Below are 23877 nucleotides of genomic sequence, written 5' to 3'. Positions count from 1 at the left end.
AATTCAGAACTGTTAGTCTGATAAACACTTGGGTATTTATGGCCACAGGGAACTGAGTATTTGAAATTAGGATTGTCTCAGCAGATCCGGTGTCTTTGACTGCTGTATGTACATCACTCCTAAGGGAGTGGTCCTTGTGCTCCAACCAACATCCAGCAGGACCAGCCTTACTAATGATCCTTTGTGCTGGAAAGCCCCTGTCCATGAAAAAACCATCATGCAGCCCCCATGTCCAAGACCAGAATTCACTAAATGTCTTTCTCATAGTATTCCATGGTTGTAAAAGATTTAGTTTTGTACCTTTTAAATGATTTTAGTATAATATTTTAAGCGAGCCACACCTTCTCATGGTTCAAAATTAAATTGTGCAAAATGGAATATGCAGTGGCGAGTCCTCCTCCCACCTCTTTCCCCTGTCAACCCAATCCTCTTTCCCGGAGGAAACCAGTGTTATCTCTTTCACTAAAATCTTCCCAGAGATACGTCATGCAACTAAAAACGAAGGCAATCTGTTTTCAGTTTTTAAAATGCCTTCATTTTTTTTCTAGTTGAAAATTCTTATATGTTCCAATATATCTGAGGATATTTCCAATGATTGTCTTTGTATGGGTATCGTGGCTCCTCTGTTTCTGCACTAGATTCCTAGAACAAGACTTTCTAGTCTCTTAAATTTCAAAGCACCTGAAAGAATAGGGTGGCTCGATCTAGTAAAGAAAAGTAACAAATGCCTAACTGAATTTGACTTTTGAATTTCACATAAACAGTGACTTCATTTTTAGTACAACTTTCTCCCATGCAACATTTTGGACATAGTTTTACTGCAAATTCTTTCCCTGTTTATCTGAAATTTACATTTAACTCGAAATCTGTATTTTATCTGGCAACGCTACCAAAAAATCAGAACATACTAAGCTATTCTCAGTTACTCATCCTTATGACAAAGAGAACTTGGAGTGACGAGACTCAAGTGTGCACCTTGGCTCCAACAGAAAACACAACTGTAAACATACACAAAATCTGCAGGCTCTTTGGATGAAATGGATTTGGAAGAGCCATCATATAGCACTGAACATCTTGGCTTAGTAGCGGTAAGGACAGAAGTAAGGAACAAGAAGGCAGAAAATCTTCTTCTCTTTCCTTATGTTAAAGGGACTAAACATCCTAGAGCCCTGGTTTTTCTAGGTGTTAAAAGTCCACTACCCATGAGATGGATGTGCACCTTGACACAGTGCCAAGAGTTTATCCACCAGTGTCCAATCCCCAGACAAGCCCACTTCCATCGAAATCCTAGCCTGCAAGCCCTGCTTACAAGTTTGTTCATTTCCTGTCTGCATTACATACACTTGCTCTTTACAATCTAGGCTCATCATTGCATATGGCCCCATCTGCATGGGAATCGTGGTAGCATTCCTTTTACAAAACTTGTTTGATTATGATTTTCATATTGAGAATCCATGTCAGTCAGTTTACCACTATCAAAATGATATGAAAGAGTACTTGTGTTTTGTGTCGTGAGAAGAGAGGACTGTTAGGAAACTTGTCAAGGGAGATGAAGGCTGAAAACCTCAGAGGATGGCAACCAAATCTCTTGGGAGACGAGATTCTCTCACTGCTGTAGCTGCAGTAGAACTCCAACTGATTGTGGGGTGTTGGGGAAGGAAAAAGAGGTTTAGAAGGACTGTTCCACAGTGTGAAAAAGACTCCTGTTGGTGCTTAAGAAGTTCATTGCCCCTTGTCAGGAAAAGTTGACTCAGAAGAAGATGAGAAGATAAGGTGAGAATATTTCAAGCAACATCATGGTGAAACTTTATATCTAAAGAGACTTTAGATATAAAGTTTCTAAATGAACTTTATATCTAAAGAAACTCCTGTCGGGGGCTGAAAAAAATAAACAGTTTGGGAATATCGCTCAGTACTGGAGCTTTTACAATGAAGGAAAACGCATATGATTTTCACCCAATAACTTCATACTAGAGGGATGGTGAGGCAAAATATTGTACCCAGGCACTCGAGAAAGGCAGGCTTCCTTGTTGCTTCCTCCCTTTGTTCAGTCATTCAACCAATTATTTACAAGATTCTCACTCATAATTCTGATACAGTATTTGAAGGACTCTTCTCAAGGCCACTGATACAGAAATTGCACTGTGCAAAAATTAGCCAGTCCCAATTCTGCAATCACTTTTGTAATACTTCAAAATCCTACACCCCAGAGACAGAGATAATCAAATTAGCCCAAATGTAATTTGGGAAGAGCAGTCACAGAAGGGAGTATCTAAAAGTCCTTTGGATCATGATCTCTGACTATTCCTGCACAGAGGCTGGGGGCAGGCATTGACTACTGAGAAAAAACAACTCTGGACATGCATCGCAAGCCTCAGAAGACAGTTCATCTTCCACTCAATCACGAAACATTATAGAAACGAAGAGATTCCATGTTTGCGTCTGGTGGAGTTTTCAAGTCTGTGCACTTGGAGGCGCTTAGTGCTGTTAGATGTGAGGGGTGTTCAGAGGCATCCTGTTGAGTGAGAAATGCTCTAATCTTGCAATTGACCAGAAAGAGGATCTGATGATTGAAGTTTCTTTGGGAAGTATTACAAAGTCAGGTCAGTAAGTTGAGCCCGCTACTATTTTTGTTGTTGTTGTTGTTGTTTTTAATGCCAACTGAAAGTCTGCAAGATATTACAAAAAAGGAGGGAGGGAAAGTAAAATTGTTCCCATACTACCTGCTGTGTTGAAATTGGCCCAGATTGTCCACTCTCTCTCAAAGTTATTAAAAAAAAAAAAAAACCGTACAAAGGAAACACCTGTGAATCAACATTTATTGAAAAACCTCCATGTATTAAATACACTGAGAAAAAATATTCTAGTAGAGTAAATGCGTTTGGAAAAACTCTAGGAACGGAGTCAGGAGCCAGTATCTTAAGAGTGTTTCCCAGGTCTGAATTCTTTGCTAGAATTGTTCTTTAACGGAAACTTCAGGCTTGCTAGGAAAAAGGACCTGCTGTTTTTTGAAAGGCATAAACAGGAACCAAGGAACTGCAGTCCAAAGGGCATGAAAGCACTTGCCCCAATTGGAGGCTACTGTGCTTAGAGCGGAGCTCTCCAGAACTCTTTGTAGCTAAGTGCATGGGTTTCACGTGTGCAATAGAAAAATCACGAGTGCACATCTCACAAGAGCTGGTTTTAAGAAGAGACCAGCACGAAAGTTCCCGGCGAGGAGCGTCGCCAGAGCCGCTCCGCAGCGTGCCCGACACTCCAGCTCGCTCCTCTCTGGCAGAGAGCTGCCAGAGCAGGTCCCCGCGCGCCCCGCGCCTGCACGCCTGCGCACGCCCACTAGGGCGGGGCTCTCGGGCACGCGGACCGCCGTCCTCCAACTGCTCCTGGCGTCTGTTGGGGCAGTCGGCTCCGGAAGACAGGAGCGCATGCGCGAGCGCGGAAGGTGGGGCCCCAAGGGCCGTCCGGCGGGGGCGGGGCCTGTCATGGCGGCCTGGAGAGTCAATTCCAGGAACCCTGAGGTAAGGGGTACGGGGACTTTTGACCCCTCAGGTGTCACCGCTCTGCGCTGTTGTTCACCCTGTGGGTTATTTGTGCCCTTGTCCGTGTAAGGCGACTCCCCACAATGTGGATTCACGCCCCCATAGAGCTCGATTCCCTTGAGGGGTTTACCCCAGGGTTATTGGCCCCACTGGAGAGCCGGCTGCATGAAGGGGTCAGTGATTGCAGGGCTTACAGTGGGGGGGAAATAGTGTGTGTGAGCTATTAAACAGGTGCCGTTCTAGGCTGCGCGTTCTGAAGAGTACAAAAGCTAGAGGGACGTTCTTGCGGGTTGAAAACCCTCATCTGGTTCCAAAGGTGTAGCTCAGGTGATTGGAAAATGAGTGAAGATGGAAGGAACACACTCATGGTTTCACTAGTGTCTTCCTTCTTATCATAAAAACATCAATCAACACTTATGTCCAAACTGCATTCTTTTGTCAGTGATGGGAGCAACTTTGCTGAATGCGGTAATAAACATGTATTTGTAGTCTGATGTCACATCATGATTGATTTGCAAGCATAGATGGGGTCTGTACATATTTAATTGGTTGGTGGGAATCTGATTTGTAGTCAAATGTGTGGGTTGGTTTTGTCTGTGGATGTTTGTGTTTGAAGGGAGGTCGTGCCTGTGTTTTTGTGAGAGCGTGTAAGAGTGAGTGTCGTACTTGGAGGGTGTTGAGATGTGACGCAGGCATACTCAAGGAGTTGGTGGTTAGGTGTTTGTAATTTGGTGTTTGGGGAATATGTTTACATGTGTTCTTTTCACCCATGAATTTGGGGATTTATGTGTGTCTAATGGTGGATTTGGAAGGATTATCTGCATATGCATAAGGGCAATGTCAGGAGAAGTAGTGGTGTATATTACTTTGGGTGTCCAGTCTGTTTATTTTGTATATTTGGGGAATGTAGGATGATCATTTGTGTATTCAGGGCATGTTGTATGGTTATGGGGTGTTTGTGTGTGTGCATTTTCAGGAGCTGTCTATGTATATTTGGATGTGTAGAGGGCAAGTCTGTGGCTATTATATGGGACTGGTGGATGTTGTTTATGTAGGTATGTTGTGTTTGTATGATTCTGTATTCTGCAAGATGGCAGAGTTAGTTCTGTGTGAGAGGTTGGGAATGTGGGGTTATGTATATGCCGGTAGTGTGGTACTGTATGTGTATTTGGAACAAAGGGCATATAGGGTGATATTATTGCATATTTGTAGTGTACTGGGTAATTGTGGTTCTATTTGGGACTTGTGGAGAGTTATGTGTTAAATGAGTTTGTGTGTGTATTCAAGGGGCATGGCCACTTGGAGGAATATTTGCTGAGGCTGTGCATTTGTAATTTTCAGTAGGAGCCTCTGAAGCTTATGTATTTTGGGAAGTGAGTATATGTGTATCCGATAAAGAGGTGGGGTTCTATGTTTCTACGGGGAAGTTGGACAATTGCATTTCTATGTATTAGAAATATGTGATACGGGTATTTGTGAGTACTTGCATATGTGTGAGCTGGCTCCTAATAGCTAGGGATAATTTGCTATATGGAAGTTGTTTCATAAATGGTTTGCTGGAGATACTTCCATGTATCTTACTTGTGTATTCAAATCTGTGTGTGTGTCCATCATCAGGTTCATGCATTATCAATGTTCGTTCATAAGGTATGGAGTTGTTAGGAGTATTCAAAGTGTATATCTTTGGAGAATGCTAGGGTGTTTATACATGTGTTTGGTAGGAGTAAGAGGTGGTCTGTCTATATATTCAGGGTGAGGGTAGAAATATATCTATATAAACACCCACACACACATACACAGTTTATATGTTGGGGTAGTGGCGGGGAGCTTGTATTCTGGAGAGGTAGCATAATGTATAGTGTTTGGGAGGGGATCTGTATGTTCAGGGCTTGGGAATATTTGCATGTGTGTGTCCATAGGTGTGTGAGAATTGTGCATGTATATTAGTAAGACTGCAGAGGTTGTTGGTGTTTTTCTGTTTTGAGTGTGTCTGAGCATTTGGAGTGTATACTCATGAGTAGTTTGTGGGTGTGTGTATTTGTGATTTGTGAGTATATCAGGAGGTTTAGAGTCCTCTATGTGTCTATTTCAAAATGTAATGCCTGAAGAATTTAGTGGTGTTGCTTGTATGTGTGTTCTCAGTATTAGTGAGGTGGACTTATATGTACCGTTGACCCTTGAACAACACACGTTTGAACCACACGGGTCCACTAATAGTGGATTTTTTTTCCAGTAAATACTACAGGACTACTACACGATCCATGGATGCAGAACCACTGCATGGAGGGTTGGCGCCCTAACCCCCAAGTTGTTCAAGGGTCAGCTGTATTTGATAAGTATAGGTTATTTGTGGCTGTGTGTGTTTTTGAGTTCCTGGGGCTTCTGGGGTATGTATTCTGGGGGATGTGAGAGTTTAGTTTGTGTGTTTGGAAACCAGTAGACGGTGTAGGTCATGCGTGTGTGCAGGAATCCTGGAGTATATGTATTTTAGGGCTGTGGGACTGCATATGGGTCTTTTTTGGGTTGCACGTGAGACAGTTGTGTACTTGGTGAGCCTGTGTGTTTAGGTACTCAGTGTGTACATCTGGATGGCATATTGGTTGCACGTGTTTGTTTTCAGGCCCATGTTGTGCGTGTATATATAGTTGTGAGAGTGGAATGTGAATATTCAGGGTGAGTAAGGTTTCGTCTGTAAAAATTTAGATCGTAAGAGGTGGTCTGTTTGTGTATTTATTCAGGGTGAGGGTAGAAATGTACGTGTGTGTTCAGGATATATATATATATATATGTATATGTACAAACACATATGTATATGTGGTATCCTTTTGGTTCTATATCTGTGGTGGGAGTTGAGGGTTCTACTTGGGGTGTAAGTGGATTGTGTGCACAAATTCATAGGAAAAGGTATGGGATGTGCTGGAACTGGTTCATACTATCTTGGGATAGTCAATGGTGCATATCTCTTCCCAGCTCTGTGTTCAGTGATGTCAGGTGGGTAGCTTGAAATTGGTCATGCTGGGAATATTTCTACCATGTAGATAGCATAAGTGAAGTCTTTCCCACCTTTCTCGGAGAGTTTTTTAGCACTTACCAGCAGACCACTGATGTGCGTGTTTGGATGTATGTATGTATGAAGCAAGAATATTTGGGCATCGGTGGATACGTATGGGACACCCATGTGAATTGTGAGTGGGGCATCTGGGGCTATGGGCCCCTGTATATGTGCCTTGACCCTGGTAATTGTGAATCATTGCATTGCTCCTATCAGGTTGGTCTGTTCTTTAGGGCCAAAGAATCCCCATAAATGTTGTAGATTCCCAGTAGAAATCATGCAGATGGATACAGGGGTGTCTGTACCTTAGGCAGGTGGACACTCCTTCAGCATTTGTGTGGTCCTAGCATCTGGTCCCTAGAAGGGGGGGCCTGGTGGACAGATGGCCATGCAGAGCAGAACCTTCACAGGTGTGTTGTTGGCGTGACAGGCAGCAGTCAGAAAGTCACGGGACTTCCTGGATAGGAGGTCAGATGACCAAGGGCTCTCCCAGGAAAATACCCTGAGAATCAGTTGGACAGCTACAGGCGTTACTGGCTCTTCTGGGGCACAGCTGACGTGCAAGGACACCCTCCACATGGGGTCCAGAGCCACGTGTCCCTGAGCCCAACTGCCCCAGGGTGGTGGGAACTGTTGCGTATCAGGCTGGTCAACTGTATCACTAGGTCTCAACCAACCTGTCTCCATGGAAACCTAAGTCCTCAGGGATAGGCAGGACCTCTAGGGATCAGTGAGCTGACAAGGACAGAGGTGGGGAGGCTTTGTCCCTGAGGGAGAGTTGGGGACTGAGACCTGGAGAGCCTGGGGAGTCCCACTCTGAGGAGATATGGCTCTGATGTTCCCAAACCCTTTAGCCATGTTCTCTGTTCTTTTCTGAAGGCTCAAGATGCTTCTAACAGTGGGAAGCTTATCTCAGTTTCATGTTTCTCTGATAGGATGAACTGACCCTTTTATTCACTCTTCCACATCGAGCTGCAGACCCATCAGATGGAACCATGTGATCATTGTGGCCACCAGCTGACCCCACAGCCACCTTGTGCCTCCGTTGGACCCACCCAGGAATTTCTGAGCCTTCTTTATGGTGAGTCTTGTGGCCTTTTCTCCCTCATTGTGAATCCTCCTGCCAACAAAACATGCTGTGAATGTTAACAAAAGGAAACCTCAACTAGAATTGGAGTCTGGAAGGCCCGTAGAGGGAGCTCTCATGCCGTGTCACACATCATCCATTACCCCAACAGGAAGAGGTCATTTAGTGACCCCAAACAGGAAGTGCAACCACTTTACTACCCCAGCTGGAGGAGGGAAGACTTCCTTCCTGGCCAGCAACAAGAAATAGAAAATAGAAATAGCTAATAGAGAATTCCGCAGTTTAGCCAATGAGAAGCCATTGTCACCTGAAGTTTCACTTTCCTCCAGGAACTTTCATTTTTTCCCTTGATGATGACTTTTTTTCCTTGTCCCACCCTCTTTACTTTGAAAGCCTTCTGGGACTTCCCTGGTGGTCCAGGGGCTAAGACTCTGCTCTTCCAATGCACCGGGCATGGGTTCGATCCCTGGTCGGGGAACTCAGATTTCCACATGCCATGTGGCGTGGCCAAAAAACAAAAAGCCTTCCATGTTGTGTAACCCGTTGGAGTATCTCCCTTTCTGTCAGATGAGATGCTGCCTGATTCATGAATCGTTTAATAAAGCCAATTTATTCAAACTTCAAAGTAAATCTTCAAATTTACTCAGTTCAATTTTGTTTTTTAATACATTGGTGGCATTCAGAGGTGGCCACTAACAATTTCATATGTATCCCTCCAGAAATGTTCTGTATCAAAATATGTATGTGCACTTTTCTAAAATCCACTCTTATGATTCCTCCTGCTAACAGGATGATTTTATGACTTAATGCTTATCTTTTTAAAAAGAAAAAGATAAATATATTGGTGGCAGTGATGGGATCTGAAGCAAATTTCTGATAACATTTGGGACAAGGAGAAACAGGTGTGGTGCCCACAACTCCTTTGAGTGCACTGTCTTTCTTGCCATTCCTGAAGGTTGTTGGTAAGCTCCTCTTGGTTTGAGCTCCATTCTCTTTGACTGAGTTTGTGCTCGCAATTTAATTGGCTTTCCTTTACAGGGCAGGTCAGTTTGGCTGGTAGAGGATTCTCCCTGAGGCCAAACCCCTAGCCTTTCTGATGGAAATTCCCAGGACACAGTAACATCTCTTGGTTATTGCCAGTATATTTTGGAGTGGGAAACCCTAGCCCCTAATTTTGTTCCCTGGATTCCACATTGGGCACTGCTGGCAGTGTAGTCTGCACTTCCCCCTCTGTTTGGAATCAGCCCTCAGTTTCCATGCTTGGAACTGTTGGTGGCCGCTATAGTTCTCCATTTTGTTTGGCATCAGTTTGCAGTCCCCATTCCTTGGGATCTGCTGGTTGGATCTTTTTCCTCAGTCCAGGGATCCCTGGGAATTGGTGGTGGTGCATACCAGGCCTTCTTTTGGCCAGGACATAGTGAAATCTCTTTGTTACTGCTGATATATTAAGGCGCAGTTCTTTTGTGTGTTCTTTTGGGTTGACAAAGGCTAGCTAAGGAAATGAGATCCTTTATCACCAAAGAGTTGAGAATGCCAGCTTCTGGCACACCTGCTTATTTTATATTTGAGAACTATGGTCCTGGAGGCTGTACATATTTGGAAAGATGGCAAAATTATACTAATATTGATCTAGAATTACAATGGTCATTGTGGGGAATGTTCCAGTTAGACAAGATTGTTCATTTGAGGAAAACACTAGAGAGCAAGGGTTCCCAAATTGGACAGGGAGAATGAGATGCCTGCTTTAGCTGGTATGTAAAAGTTTACAGAAGGTTTCAAGATTCCAAAATAGCTTCGTTTAGAGACTTAGAACAAAAAGCTAATGAAAAATTGAAGAGACAAAAGGTACCTGAAACAAAAGACCATAGGACGGATGTGACTGCAGATTTAACTCCTACTGTCCCCCCCTTTCCTTTTTCACCTGAGTACTCTTGTTTTCCTCATTTTCTGTCTGGAATACTTTTCTATTCCCAAGAGAATATTTAACAATTGCCATTTAAAGTAAAACTAGCTGAGGTTGCAGGTGAGCCCCCTCAGGTGTCCTTTACCCCTTGGTCAAAGACTGAACTGAGAGCTATAGTCAAAGAATTCTCTAAACCTAGGGAGGAACCCCCAACATTTTTTTGAAGAATTTGGAGTCACTGTCACGGCCTATGTCCCCAAACTGCTAGATCTTTATCCGCTTGTACACATGTTGGTAGGACTGGGGGAAGCCCCAGAATGGACGCGGGAAGCAAAATGACATAATCCCTAGGATGATATTCAAGATCCTCGACCTAAAAAGGCTTGCAGAATAACAACGAACCTTTTATAAGCTATTCCTAAAATCTTCCCTGCTCACACTTGGTCTATTATTAATTGGCCTAATAATGATTGGTCTATTATTCACTCATACAAACAAAAGAGGGGTGAATCTGTGGAAGACTTTAGAGCCAGTTTGTAGGCTCTCTTTTTACAGCATTTGGGGTTCCAAGCACTAAAAAGGCCACTCAGCCTACTTTAACTGCCCTCTTTGTAAATGGATTATCTTCTGAGATTAATGGATTGATAAAAGGGCAGAAAATAGGCTGGGAGGCTGTAGGCCTGACTGAACTCCTGACTGTAGCTGAGCATTTTGAAAGGACCTTGGAGTAAGATCACAAACAGAAATCCACCAAGCTCTTAGCCTTACAGTTACAACAGCTCTAAGGCAAGAGACACAAAATAACACCTAGGCCTCCCCCATTACAACCTCCTAGGGGTCCATGATCAATTCGATGACCCAACGTTGATTTTTCATTTGTAATCAGTGAGGACACTGGGAAAAAAGGTGTCCTCAAAGGTCCTATGCAAACTCTTCACAAATGCTCTCATATCTGTCTCAAAGGGAGGGCCCCCCCATGACCCTCTCCCCTAGTTGGCAGAACTCCAGAGGTTCTCTGGTAAACGATTGCGAGCAATTACCTTAAATAGCCCAGAGGAAAATATAATGAAAATTAATGAAAAACTGCCAAATTTTAGTTGATACTGGAGCTATGCTTTCTACTTTAAACCCCACTCTCATATTCTACTTTGAAATCTACATTAAACCCTAACCCTAACTGTAAACGTAATTACCTAACCCTTTAACACCCTATCCCTAGCCCTAGCCCTAGCCCTAACCAGATCTGTGCTTTCTACTCTAAATCCCACCCTCAAAGAACAACAGGTCCCTCTGAGTCAAGAGGATGTTTCCATAGTGGGAGTACCTAATAAAGTTCAGAGAGAATTTTTATCTCAACCAAGATTCCTTTTTGCTATGCAATATAGCCCCAGTTAATCTATTTGGTAGAGATCTCTTTTCTAACTTAAAAGGGCCAGTACATTTTGCCTCCAGTGGAGATCTCACCTTCAAGTTTCCTGATCAACCTGAACCTGATTATTTATGTTCCTTACAATCTGTCCTGGACATAAAAGAGGAAGTTCAGCACAAGTTCTCTAATTTGATGGAGATGCCTGCAAATTTGGGGGCTACTTCTGAGAGTGTTAACATCAGAAGAATAAAAAAATGCAAACCTATAAAGATTCAGATAGATGTAGCTAAACCTCTCCCTAGGTTTCCTCAACAACTATTAAAGCCTGCGGTCATACAAGGTCTCACACATATTGTAGAAGACTTAATTTCCCGGGAGGTAGTCATTCCTGTACTCGTCCCTGCAGCATGCCAGTCTTGCCTGGTTGGAAACCTGGCAGGATGGCGATTTGTCCAGGACTTGGGAGCTGTTAATAAAAATAGTTATTCCCTGTTTTCCTGTTGTTCCAAACCTAGCCACCCTTCTGTCACAAGTTTCAACTGACTTGGAATGGTTTACTGTTGGAGACCTTTGTTCACCTTTCTTCAGCATCCCGGAGACCCAACAGCCAATATCTATATGCCTTTACTTGGAACAATCAACAATATACCTGCACTTTTATGCCTCAAGGGTTCACTGGGACCCCTTCTTTTTTCTCCCAAGTACTTCACCAAGATTTAAGTACCCTCTAGTTCCCTGAGAAATCCACCTTTTTACCATATGGAGATAACCTCCTGCTGTACTCAGCTACTGTAAAGATTCCATAAGGCGTGCATAAAAGATTCCATTTATTTGCTGCAACAGTTAGCTGAGAAAGAACACAAAGGAAAAATTACAATTATCTCTAGACACTGTTCATTACCTAGGACATAATCTAAGCACTGAAGGAATTCAGCTATGTCCAGAGAGAATTCGGCTGATACAGGAACTTCCTAGACTCACAACTAAGTGCTAGCATTGTGGATTTCTAGGTTTAGCTGGTTATTGCAAGCTCTGGGTTCCAAATTTTTCTCTGTTACCTCTTCCACTCTATGAACTTATTAAAGATTGAGTCCCTGAATCCTTTGCTTGGGAAGATAAACATAAGCAGGCTTTTATAAGGCTAAAACAAGCACTGCAAGAGCTGCCTGCCTTAGGGTTACCCAAATGATCAGGTTCAGGTTGATCCGGAAACTTTAAGGTGAGATCTCCACTGGAGGCAAAATATATTAGCCCTTTTAAGTTAGCAAAGAGATCTCTACCTAATAGATTAACTTTAGGTTATTCAAAACCTTTTACTTGATTTGTGCATGAATGGCATAATCAGGCCCCGCGGAACTATGTGAGCATGGTAGTAAACATAGGCCTATTGCCTATTATAGCATGCAACTTGATTCAGTTGCTTATGCCTATCTCAGTTGTCTTAAGGTTATAGCCACAACTGCAAATTTAGTGGAAGCCTTGGCAGATTTGACTCTAGGAAATGAAGTTTATTTGCAAACTCCACACATTGTCCACAGTCTTCTTAACTCTGAATTGACAACATTTCACTGCAAGTGTCACTAGCTTCACTTCCTGTGAAATCCTGCTTTCACCACCTAATCTTTATCTTAAACTTTACAACGTTCTCCATCCTGCTACACTACTACCTCTGTCTTACAAAGGTGAGGACCATGACTGCAAGGTAACAGTGTCCCATGGGAATTCCCTGGTAGTCCATTGGTTAGGACTCCGAGCTTCCACTGCAGGGAGCGCGGGTTCGATCTCTGGTCGAGGAACTAAGATCCCACAAGCCACGTGGCGCAGCCCAAAGCAAAAACAAACACAAAACACAAAAACAAAACAAACAAACAGAAAACAATGTCCCATTTTGTGACACCGTGTCCTGAGTAAAGATGTTACCAAGTCCAAGCTTGCTGTGCTTGCCGCACGACAGGCCAATAAATCGGAGATGAGGTGTTGAGGCAAGGAATATGACTTTATTCGGAAAGCCAGCAGACCGAGAAGACGGCGGACTAAAGTCTCAAAATAACCATCTTATCGGGGTTTGGATGCCAGTTTCTTTTATAGCACAGAGAGGGGGAGGAGATGAGGAGGTAAAGTAAAAGGGCCATAAGTTTTGCGACTATCCCCTGGAATGGCCAGCCTCAGGGAGGGGATGTGTTCATTTCTTCTTAATTGCAGCCATCCACAGGTGGACAGAGTCCGTATGTTTCCCTGAACAAAGGCACTTTGGTTTAACATTCAGGCAGAGGAACAGGATTCCCCGAGGCAGGCCATTATGTACAGACAATATCCTTTTAGTGAACAAAAGCAGCGGAAGGCAAACCTTAAAGTAAAAGAAACAGATCCAACGTGTAGTCAGATTTGGCTCCTCCCTGTTCCAATTCCCTACTGTCAATGTCCATTCCACAGTCTTGCGGAAAAAGGGGTGACGGCCCTTCTAATTGCTTTGTCAGATGGAACTTTCCGGGAGTGTCCACCATCGGTGCCAGTGTTCCAAACGTTATTTTTTTTTTTTTTGTTCCTCTCTGGAAAGTGTCTCCTTTACACCTGTAGCCTTAAAAAAAAAAAATTCTCAGCCTAAAAGTTGAGAGTTATGATCTATTTGACGGGAATTTTGAGAGCTTCAAGCCTGGGAAGCAGCATCTCAAGTTAAGGAATTTGGCAGTTTTCTATGTATGGGAAGATGCAAGAGTCTGGGCTCACTGAAATCATTCATTTGCTATGTACCTCAGCTACCCGGGGCCTGTATCCTATATTCTCATATCCTGAGTTTTCTCAGGGCTCACCGGCTCACGTTGGAGGGCTGCAATCGCTAATGACTGATGTGTCAGGCAATATTCCATTTCTCAGATCCTCTCCTCTTGGTCAGGATTTTGACCAATATTTGGGAGACATTTCAGGATCAAATTTTGTCCCACGGTGCTGGGAGGCACATCCCAGGTCAGGGGAGAATTCTTGATATGCCACTCCAGGTGCTAGTTTTTGGACTAGGCCCTATTGATAATTAAAGATCCTCTGGATCCTCTATCTCATTATGAGCCAGGAGACATTTTCCCTTGTTGCTTCCTCCCATACCTAGAATCACACTATTACAATTATTTTATGTTATAAATGTGATCTATTTCCTCAAGATGTTTAGCCGTAGAAGTATTGTTGCAGGCCTGGTTACATACTGGGTACTGTAAGAGACACCCATCTTATAAAGTAGACAGGATATAAGTAATGCAGCTAGTAACGTTAACAAAGACACAGTGCAGCAGGGAGACACAAAGAGCAAACAATCTGGAAACAAAGAACAATGATCAGTATAACTACTTGTAATCCAATTGCAATGGCGAGCGACCAGAGGTACCATAACTGATTTAGTGAGCCATCCGCTGTTTCAGTGTACCAGCAGTGCGTACTTAGACATGCACGGCTTAATCTTTGAAACAAGCATACGCTACTGGCAGGATCAACCAAGTAGAGAGAAAAAGATAAATATTTCAATTCTGCGTACATGGGTATAATTTAACAAATTACTGTAAGTCATAATTAGTTTAAGGGGAGGGTTTTGCTTACACCTGGAAAACACAGATTTAAAACAGTCATTTTTCAGATAGAGACCATAAAAATTATAACCATAGTCACCAGTTTACCCAGTCATGTGCAACTAATCGTTTTTGTTAACAGCTTTATGAAGCCATCAGGTTTCCCATTAGAATTCTTCAAGATCTTACCCAGTTCGCCTTTATGGTCTGAAAACCAGAAACTTGTATTTATCCAAAGGTCCCTTCTATAAATCTTCTTGAAGAGGAAGCATTTTTGCAGAGGCATCAGAGTGAAACCGTAACTGTGTACAATGACGAAAGACTTAAGAAGGCACTTTTTTTTTTTTTTTTTGGTGTAATCCAGATTTTATTGCTTATTATGTCATTCCATACAACTTTAGGTAAACACGTTGAGAAAATATACTGGGAGTATTAAACAGATGATGGCAATATTGATGAAAATGTTCAAGTGTTTTACATAAGGTAGTAAGAGGCACCGCTGCCACCATCACCCACCCCCCCGAAATTTGTACATTTCGTATAAAAAGAGTAAAAATAGTTCATTGACATTTAACTAGCATTATTCTTTGTAATCTATGAACCACGATATGCCTGAATAATTTCAGAATCTTCAGAGCAAAACAAAGCATTTTCTTCCACTAGCAGACATAGCAGTTTCAGTTTCTTTAAAAAACAAGCAAACAAATCAGCACAACAAAAACTATATACACATCCCCAAAACAAAAAAGTTGGCATATTCCAGTGGTCCGGAATTTTGACGTTTCTATCGCATTAATTCAGGAAATAAAATGTGATTCAGCATTTAAAAATGAGACAAGCTTCTTCACCATAGTTATACTTACTTTATACTTGGAACGATTTAACTGAAGCCAATGTTAACCCAGCAAAAACCATGGCCATAACTCAAACTGCTCTTTTGATAAAGAAACTTCTTTAAAAGTTAACTGTTCTTTAAAAACTCAGACCCGAGCTGCACAGGTGTAATTGAGGAACTGACAACTGACTCTTCCAGAAACCACAGCAGCAGTTCTAAGTTTTTTTGAAGCTGGGGAGTATATACAGAATCACTGTAAATGACACATACACATCAGTAACTTCCTGCTAAAACAGCATTTGAAAGACTTCTATGTCTATTTTTACAAAGATGAGTGGGCTGAGACATACATTTGGCTACTTGAAAAGAAACAAAGAGAAGGCACGTTTAAATCTGATTACGATGCAATTGACAAAGTAACGTGGTTACTGCGGTGACATGCAACACTTTCCGATAATAAAGAGAATTCTGACTGGTCACATTTTACCAGGACATACCAGATTTAGGAACTCCATATAATCTGTAGAATACCTGTATCATTTGGCATACAATGTAACCTAAGAAGATTTATTGCTTATTTGACAACACTTCCCGTGTAATTCAACATACCAAGTCAACCTAATTAGTTAATATCTCTTTGGGGTGTTTCAGGGGCCCTTTGAAGCACCCCAAAGTTAGCTAGAGGTCAAAGGAACTTCATTATAATTTGATTTGGGAAGTTTTGTCCGAAAAATAAGAAAAGGGTTAAAAACCGTCACGTAGGATCACATGTCACTGTGAAACAATAGTTATTCAGTTAGCCAAAGTACCAACAAAAGATTTCAAAGGCAAGTACAGAACAGATCTCTTAAAAGGGAGAAAAACTTAAAATCTGGTATCAAAAGCAGTCCAAAATCTTAAGAAACCTTGTCTTCTTAACAGAGAGAAAAGCGAAATTCAGGTTTTGCACCAGCTTACTTTTAAAATTTATTGACTCAATTAAACTTAGTCAATCCTGACCACGTACAGTACTCTTTTTTTCAGGGTCCACTTTCCATAAAGCTTCTGTCACTTATTTTAGCACAATTCTGACTTTCAAGTGGTCAAATATCTGGAGAGACTAATTTTAGATAGACCTTCCTAAAAGATAAGTATTTTAAAAAGTTCACCTAAAGCTCTTATTTCATTTGCATTTTCTTAAAAGTTTCTTCACATCAGGTTATTTCCCTGCTGACAAATTTGCAATAGATATAACAAGATTTTATTCAGCTTATATTAAACCTAGGCACAATAAAAGTATTATACTTAATGTTGATGACTCTAACAGCATGTCTATATTAATTAGATCAACAAACGAACGTTAATACCAGGTCTTAATTAATACTAAATATTTCCCAGTTCACATGAACCTGAAGCTCATTTAGCTCAATTTCTCTTGTATTTAGAATAGTTTGGTTTGTAAGTGCTCACTTTTCTTTAAGCCAATTAAATAGAGCTCATCCACAAATCAACCTCAGCAATGTTATCCAAAGACAAAGACACATACAAGGACACAAACATACAGAGACGTCATAGTTGTCATTTCCAAATTTCAGCACGGAGTCAGGTACAGCCATGTGAAACCCATCAGTTTGCAAAAAGAGGTTGGATTCAAATTAGGTTTCTGACAGATGGAAAAAATCAAACTCACTTGTCTAGATGGCTGAATTTTTACAGAAAAGACACTTAGGTTTTTTATTTATCCTTGATAAGTCAATTTCTAAATTACTTTACCCTCTTTGAAGAAGATGCATTTTAAAAAGATGGCAGAGATGAGGGTTCCTGAGGAGACCAGAAAGGACATTTGCATCTCAAAGATACTGGCAAGTTATTCCTAGGATGACTTTGTTTCCCCTTTGTTTAATACTTACAAGCCTCTTAAGATAAACTGGGAGGGTTTGGGGAGTGGTATCTATTGGAGAGTCAATCAACTCGTTCCCCACTGTCAAAGTTCCCTGGGGCTCCTGTGGGGAAATTAAAATCGGGCGCCTCAGGTCCAAGGGCGTCGCCTGGCCTCTTATAGGTTGTCAGCACAAGGGAAATTGCCCTGCTGTGGAAGTGGCTCCCGGTCCAAATTGGGTGGCCTGTGGAGTCTTAGATGGTGATACTAAATCAGGCTCCTGTGCTCTGGGGGTTAACACAGAAACTTCTATTTGATCCCCGTGGGTAGGGGAAACAGGAGGTGGTGAATATGATGGCGGCATGGGGGGAGGGTGGGCAGTTGGAACAACTGCCAGTGCAGCTTGCTGTTTTGCAAAACACTTGTAACTGCGAGATCCTAGAAAAGTTGAGTGAGCCATTCAGGGGCTACCGCCCTTCTGATCCTATATTTTGGGTCCGCACCCTATTACAATAGTATATAATGTGATTCTTAGTCATAGGCTCAGGGCTATGTTTCACCCATTTATCTAATATAGGCCCCAAAGGGCTCTCCTTCAGGGTAGATGGAGTATTTCCCGTTTTGTACACCAAAACGCAAAAGACGCAAGCAAACTCTGGCATCAGTGCACACCAAACCAAGACCAAAACCAACGAACCAGTTCCCAAATCTGTTCTGAGGGGGTGTAGTGGTGTAGAGAGCAGCCGTCTGGTCCAGAAGCCCACAGGCAGCTAGGAGGAGGTGTGTTAGTGCAAAGGCTCCGGGACACACAGTCCATTCTCAGCCCAGAAGGAGCAGCCAGGGGGAACCAGTGGGAGGGCTTGACTAACTGACCTTTGTGCCTGCTATAAAGCTTATTGTTTAGCTCTTCGCCAGTAAAATATGGAGGGTTTGTACGTGGCTGCATAAATGGGTCTACGAATGATGGACAAGTGTGGTATTTGTTGCCTCCAAAGTGTGAAGAGACCTAAGGAAGACGAGTTGGGCTTGCTATAGTGTGTTGGGGGGCTGAATAGTTAACAGCTGAGGTTTAGCTGCAAGAGGAATTTCCTGGCTTTTAGAGGATCAGTTAATGCCCAGAAATGTAATAGTTGTGGACAGCCCTTGAATTTTCTGTGGGGCAGTAGCCCACCTGTATGTTATAGATGGGTCACCAACCATGTTAGGGCCTCGTGCACCAATCTCCTGAGGGGCTCTGGATTAGAACATCAGTATAGTGCCAGACGGTGCAAGGGGACACCAGGTCTTGCCAGCAAAGACTGTGGGCAATAGCTGGGCTGTTAAGATAGCCAGTAGGCAGACAGGTTAAAACATACAGGGTGCCTTCTGCAGTAAAAGTAGACTGCAGCTGGGACTCCTCAATAACTGGTACTGAATAGAACATAATAGCGAGATTGTCACAGCAAAGTAATTCCCTGAAGCCCTTTGGATATCCTTAATTAACTGGACAGTGTTGGAAATGGGAGCCTTAATAGTGGGGATCAGCATTGATATTTCAGTAGTTGCTTATAAGGCGCCACTCATTAATAGCAGGCTTTAATAGCAGCCAAATGGGGGAATTGAAAAGGAGAAATGGTGTGTTTAATGACTTCTTCTTGTCATAAATTTTGAATTTTGGGCTGCAATCCCACAGCCCCCTGTCATACATGTTATTGGGGGATATTTACTGTCTTAGGTGGCAGTCTTATGGGCTCCCAATATTCAGCTTCCACCAGGAAGACCAGGGATTTGGGTTTGTTCCAAATGGCGTTGCGGTACATCAAGGCATCCATAGCTGTAACGGGAAAGGGTAGGGCCAAAGGGGCTACCAGCGCTAAAAGATCTTTAATAAAGATTGTTTCAGTAGTGACATTCAGTGGAAGTTGAATGCTTTCTACGCCCCTGACTATTATGCCTTGTAATCTAACGTGTGGCCCTTGCTTACAATTGAAGGGTTTCCCAGGAAGCACTGTAATTTGAGCTCCAGTTGTCAATGAGAGACATAAGAAAAGTTGTTTATGTGTGTCCCAAGGATAATTAGAGAGGTATATGGGCAATTGTCCCAGAGGAGGGCCACGCTCCAGGGATCTGCCAGGTCCCTAAGGCAGAGGCCTTGGCAGAGGTCAGGGTACAGGATTCGGAGAGGTGTGACAGCTGCCCATCACTCCAGTCTGCTGAAGAGTCTGTAACGCCTGAGCAAAAATGTCTACCTTGTGCTTGGGCTGTCCCAGGGTTACGTCATTAGGGACCCCGATCTCCAGAGCTGCCAATACAGGGAGGTCTGTTAGTCATCCCATGAAGGATGGAGCTGTGTGAAGCACCACCCCTTGGTGGAGACCAATAAGGGTCCCAGAAGTCCCTATATCCCTTAAGGGTCCTCTGTTGGGTTCCTGGCCGATGGGGCAGTGGGGCCCATGTGCCTTTACTGGCAAGCGAGATTTGGGGCTTCAGAAAAATTATCTTTCTCATATCTAGCTGCAACATGGATGCAGTCCAATGCCTGTTGTACTGTATCTGACGTTTCTTTGAATTGTAACAGCATGGCTTTATAATTAGGGGGAACACAGTTCTCCCCCTTCCCTTGGACAAATTTTTTCTAGAAAAATTTGCATTTCTATCAGGGTATACTTACATGTCTCTGTTTCTTGTTCATGCTGGTCATCCGATGTTTTGCTGCAATGGATGGTGACAGGGAATACCTGGAAGGGAGTTTTCCTCTTCCCTGACTCATATGCTGCCACTTCCTGTTTAGGGTGTCCCGGTCAGCCTCGGTGGGGTCAAGGGATGATTTGCAACAGCAGCAAGAATTGCAGCAACATAGGAGGCACTTACCTCAGCGGCATTTGCCCACTCGGGGTGCCACGATTTCCCTGGTAGAGCTGCCTCTATCATGGGTTAGGGCTGTGTGGGGAACTCATGGATGTATGTTTGGGGTATAGGATGGTTTGGGGTAATAGTAAAGCTGTGTAGAGACTGTGTATGTGTGATCTGGGGAGAGATGAGGGGCCTGAGTGCCTTTATGAGTGTACGGTTGGTGTAGCATGGTGAGGCTGGGTGGTGGGGCTGGTTCTGGGTGTTTTGAGGCTCTGTGTGCAGGCATTTCAGAAGAGGTAGGGGTATGCATTTTAATGCTTTGTGTGTTGGATCTGTGTGTATTCAGAGTATAGGGGTTATACATTTGCTCATCCTGTAGGGTAAGAGTTTAGGGAGTGTATTTTTGGTGTGGAGGAATTTGCAGAGATTGGGGTTGTCAGTGTAAATTGGGGTTGCTAGCTGTGTGTGTATAATCAGGGGATGTGACAGAGGCTGTTTATAGTATCTCAAGAGGGAGATGGGTGTATGTTTGTATTGGGGGTGTGAGTTCATCATGTGTTGTGGGGGGAGTATTTAGGAGAAGGTTGGAAACCTTGTGTCTCCCTGATGGTATTTTGTGTTTGTCTCAGCTTCTGAGGCATTGTACATACGTGGACGTTCACAGCTGTGGGGGGACTGTATGTGTTATATTTGGATTTTGGGGGTTGTGACTTATATTAAGAAGTATGTGAGTTTGGTTTGAATGTATTTGGCTATTGTTGAAGGGTTTGTGTGTTTGCATTGGGGGGTTATATGGGGTTGGGTGGACTTTTGTGGGATATGAGGATTTCGGTGTTAGATTATCGGGGGCCGTTGGGGGTGTGTTTTTGTATTCAAGACTGTGGCTGTGATTTTATTGGGGTTTGTAGTGCATGTATATTGGAGCAGGAGGGTTCTGGGCACACAGGCATCTGCTTATAGGTAGGGAGTTTGTGTGTTTGAGGATGTTTGGAGCTCTGTGGGGCTGTGTGATGGTGGCACAGGCGACTGTGGGCAGGTGGAGTGTGTGTTGGGCTGGAAGGGAAACTCGAGGGCATGTTGGTGACTGTGAGGCGCCCATGTGAGCTCCCACGTGGACTGACCTTTGTTCCTTCTGATCTTCTATGGCTTATACCCACCCTGATCTTTTGCGGCAGCTACGCCCCTGGAACGGTCAGCAATACTCTGCTCATTCTTAGCCAGATGAGTCAGGAAATGTCACTTCCTCTGGCAGCTGGATGTGTCTCTTGCAAGTGAGTGGTCCTGGAGTCCAGGGTGCAGGACTGGTGGACAGATGCAGAGTGAGGCTGATTCCCCCGTGAGCCCTCTCCTCAGTGAGGTGGCCAGGAGGTCAGGGCTGTATCTCCAGAGGGTCAGACATGGCCAGTCCTCTCTACAATGTGCTGGAGGGGCCAACTCATTGAACGGACCCTGCCAGGAGATAAACAGACCCCGAGGACAATTCCTAAGGGAGAAGTCTATACCTACCCATCTTCCACTTTCTCCTTTGGATGGCCTCTACCACAAGGTAAAAGCTAAGCCCCCTCACACGGCCCTTCTTGGCCTGGTCTTACTGACCGGCCAGTCTCTCCCCACATCCTGGCTCACTCTGGGCCCTCTGGTGATACCAGCATGAGGCCCCCCTGCATGTCAGTTCTCACCTCCTTCCCTTGGCCCATGCTGCCCTTGCTGTTTGTCCTGCTCTTCCTCCCCCAAGGCTGCCGTGAGTCACCTTCTCCAGGTGGGAAGGATCCACTGAAAATGCAAATTTGAGTAATTACTGCATCACCTGAGTCTCTAGCACGTGCCAGGCACTATGACGCTTGCCAAATCCATAAACACCCCACAAAGCGGATGTGCTATTAGTTGCTCTTTGCAGGTGATGAAGCTGAGGTTCAGAGGTGAGCAACCATGACCAAGTACCCTGTATGTACCAGAATATCAATCAGACTGGTCAACGTATCCAATAAAGCCAAACATTAGTCTGATCAGGACGCCTAGATGCCAGGCTGTAAAGGCGCAAAATATGTCCCAGCAAGAGAAGGAGCAGTGCCAAGTACCCCAGCAAAGAAGCAGGGTTCATATCCTGCTTTCTTAATCAAAATAGCTGCAGATCAACCCACAGTTTCCTACTCTGTTAATAGGAGGAAAATACCAATGTGTGTTGTCCTATAAAGCTACCTTAAAATAATATGTATGATCCCGAGTGCTTTGGTAATGACCCCAAATCATCATCATGAAGTTGGGATACTTCTTAAAACACTGCAAGTCTTACACACTGGCATATAGAATCTGTAAAGTCAGTTCTTTGTGTAGTGATGGTAGATAGAAGTGGCCCAGAAGGACAGAAGACAGAAAATAGAGCAGAAACTATTTGTCCAGAGGTGACAATGGGTCATAGCCAAGGTTCAAGCATTACTAGGGAGGTGGTGAAAATAGTAATGGGCATAGAGTGTAATAAGTCAAGGATATCTCATGTAGTTTCCAATGAAAGTTTGTGAAAGACATATAACTAAAAAGATAATAGGCTGGGAGGTGAAATAGTACAAAACATTTGATATATTTTTTACAAGGATAAAAGAAGATAGAAATGAACATTAAAGAAGTCAGTCAAATAGAAAAACTGTAAGATGGTAATAACCTCACAATATGATGAGGCAACTTAGATTTATTTTGTTTAAATAAATTGGTAGACTATATTTAGAGTAGTTTTAAGTTTAAAGAGAATTTGAGCAGAGTATAGAGTTCCCATACACCCCCTCACATCTATTCCCCAAACCAAAGTTTCCCCTATTATTAACGTCTTGCATTAGTGTGGGGCATTTTTTACAATTGATGAGCCAAAGTTCATACACTACTATTAGCTAATATCCATAGTTTACATTACAGTTTACTCTGTTGTATATCCTATGGGTTTTGACGAATGTATGACAAGCATTGACCATTACAGTATCATACAGAATAGTTTCAGTGCCCTACCTTTTCCAGGATGTCATATAGCTGAAATCATACAGTATGTATCCATTTCAGTTTGGCCTCTTTCATTTAGCAATATGGGTTTAGGGTTCCTCCACGTCTCTTCCATTTAGTACTCTTCTGGCTCAAGCTGCCATAACATAATACTATAGGCTTGGTGACTTTAACAACTCACAGTTCTAGAGGCTTGGAAGTCTAAGATCACGGTGCTGGCCAATTCAGTGCCTGGTGAGGGCTCTCTTCCTGGCTTGCAGACAACTGTCTTTTCACTGTGTCCTCACATGGTGGAGAGAGACAGAAAAAACTCTCTGGTTTCCTCTTATAGGGGCACTAATAGAGCCTAATCCTCATGACATCATTTAATCTAATTACCTGCCAAAGGCCTCATCTCCAAATACCATCACTTTGTTAGAGCTTGAATATATGAATTTTGGGGGGACAGAATTCAGTTGATAGCCTCATTCTTCTAACAGTATAAAATATGACGAATAAAGAAAGCTCATCATTAAATTATCTCTTTTCTAGCAATACATAGATATTTACTTGCTTTTTATAAACCATTTACATATTTTAAGATAAATGAATTAAAGATTTAAAAAAGTCAGGTAGAACAAGATAAGAAATTGTAGGTACAAACATGTTGAAGCAAAAACACGTAAACCCCACCGTTGCATTGTCTCAAAAATTCAGTTAGAGTTCTAAGGTCTGATTTAGGTTTCCACCTCTGGTTCATGCCATTTGCTCTACCACAACAATAGGGATGGGGTAGTATGCTAAAGTTAGGACATTAAAAAAACCATTAGAAAACAGATACCTCGCTAAACTGAATGTTTATTTGGTGTGAATTGAGGCTGTTT

General features: G+C 43.0%; 1 protein-coding gene across 1 annotated transcript in view; it reads left to right on the top strand.

Moving 5' to 3' along the window:
* The first annotated feature begins 3451 nt into the window (after positions 1–3451).
* Positions 3452–23877, top strand: part of LOC137763459 (V-type proton ATPase subunit B, brain isoform-like) — a 53141-nt gene continuing 32715 nt past the window's right edge. Inside the window, exons 1-2 of the mRNA XM_068541970.1 lie at positions 3452–3515; positions 7524–7669. Of these exons, the coding sequence (XP_068398071.1) occupies positions 7576–7669 (94 nt within the window). The 5' untranslated portion in view covers positions 3452–3515; positions 7524–7575. The remainder of the gene's footprint in view (positions 3516–7523; positions 7670–23877) is intronic.

Source organism: Eschrichtius robustus, chromosome 4 (genome assembly GCF_028021215.1).
Source record: "Eschrichtius robustus isolate mEscRob2 chromosome 4, mEscRob2.pri, whole genome shotgun sequence".
Classification (NCBI taxonomy): domain Eukaryota; kingdom Metazoa; phylum Chordata; class Mammalia; order Artiodactyla; family Eschrichtiidae; genus Eschrichtius; species Eschrichtius robustus.
This window is presented reverse-complemented; position numbering and strand designations above follow the sequence as displayed.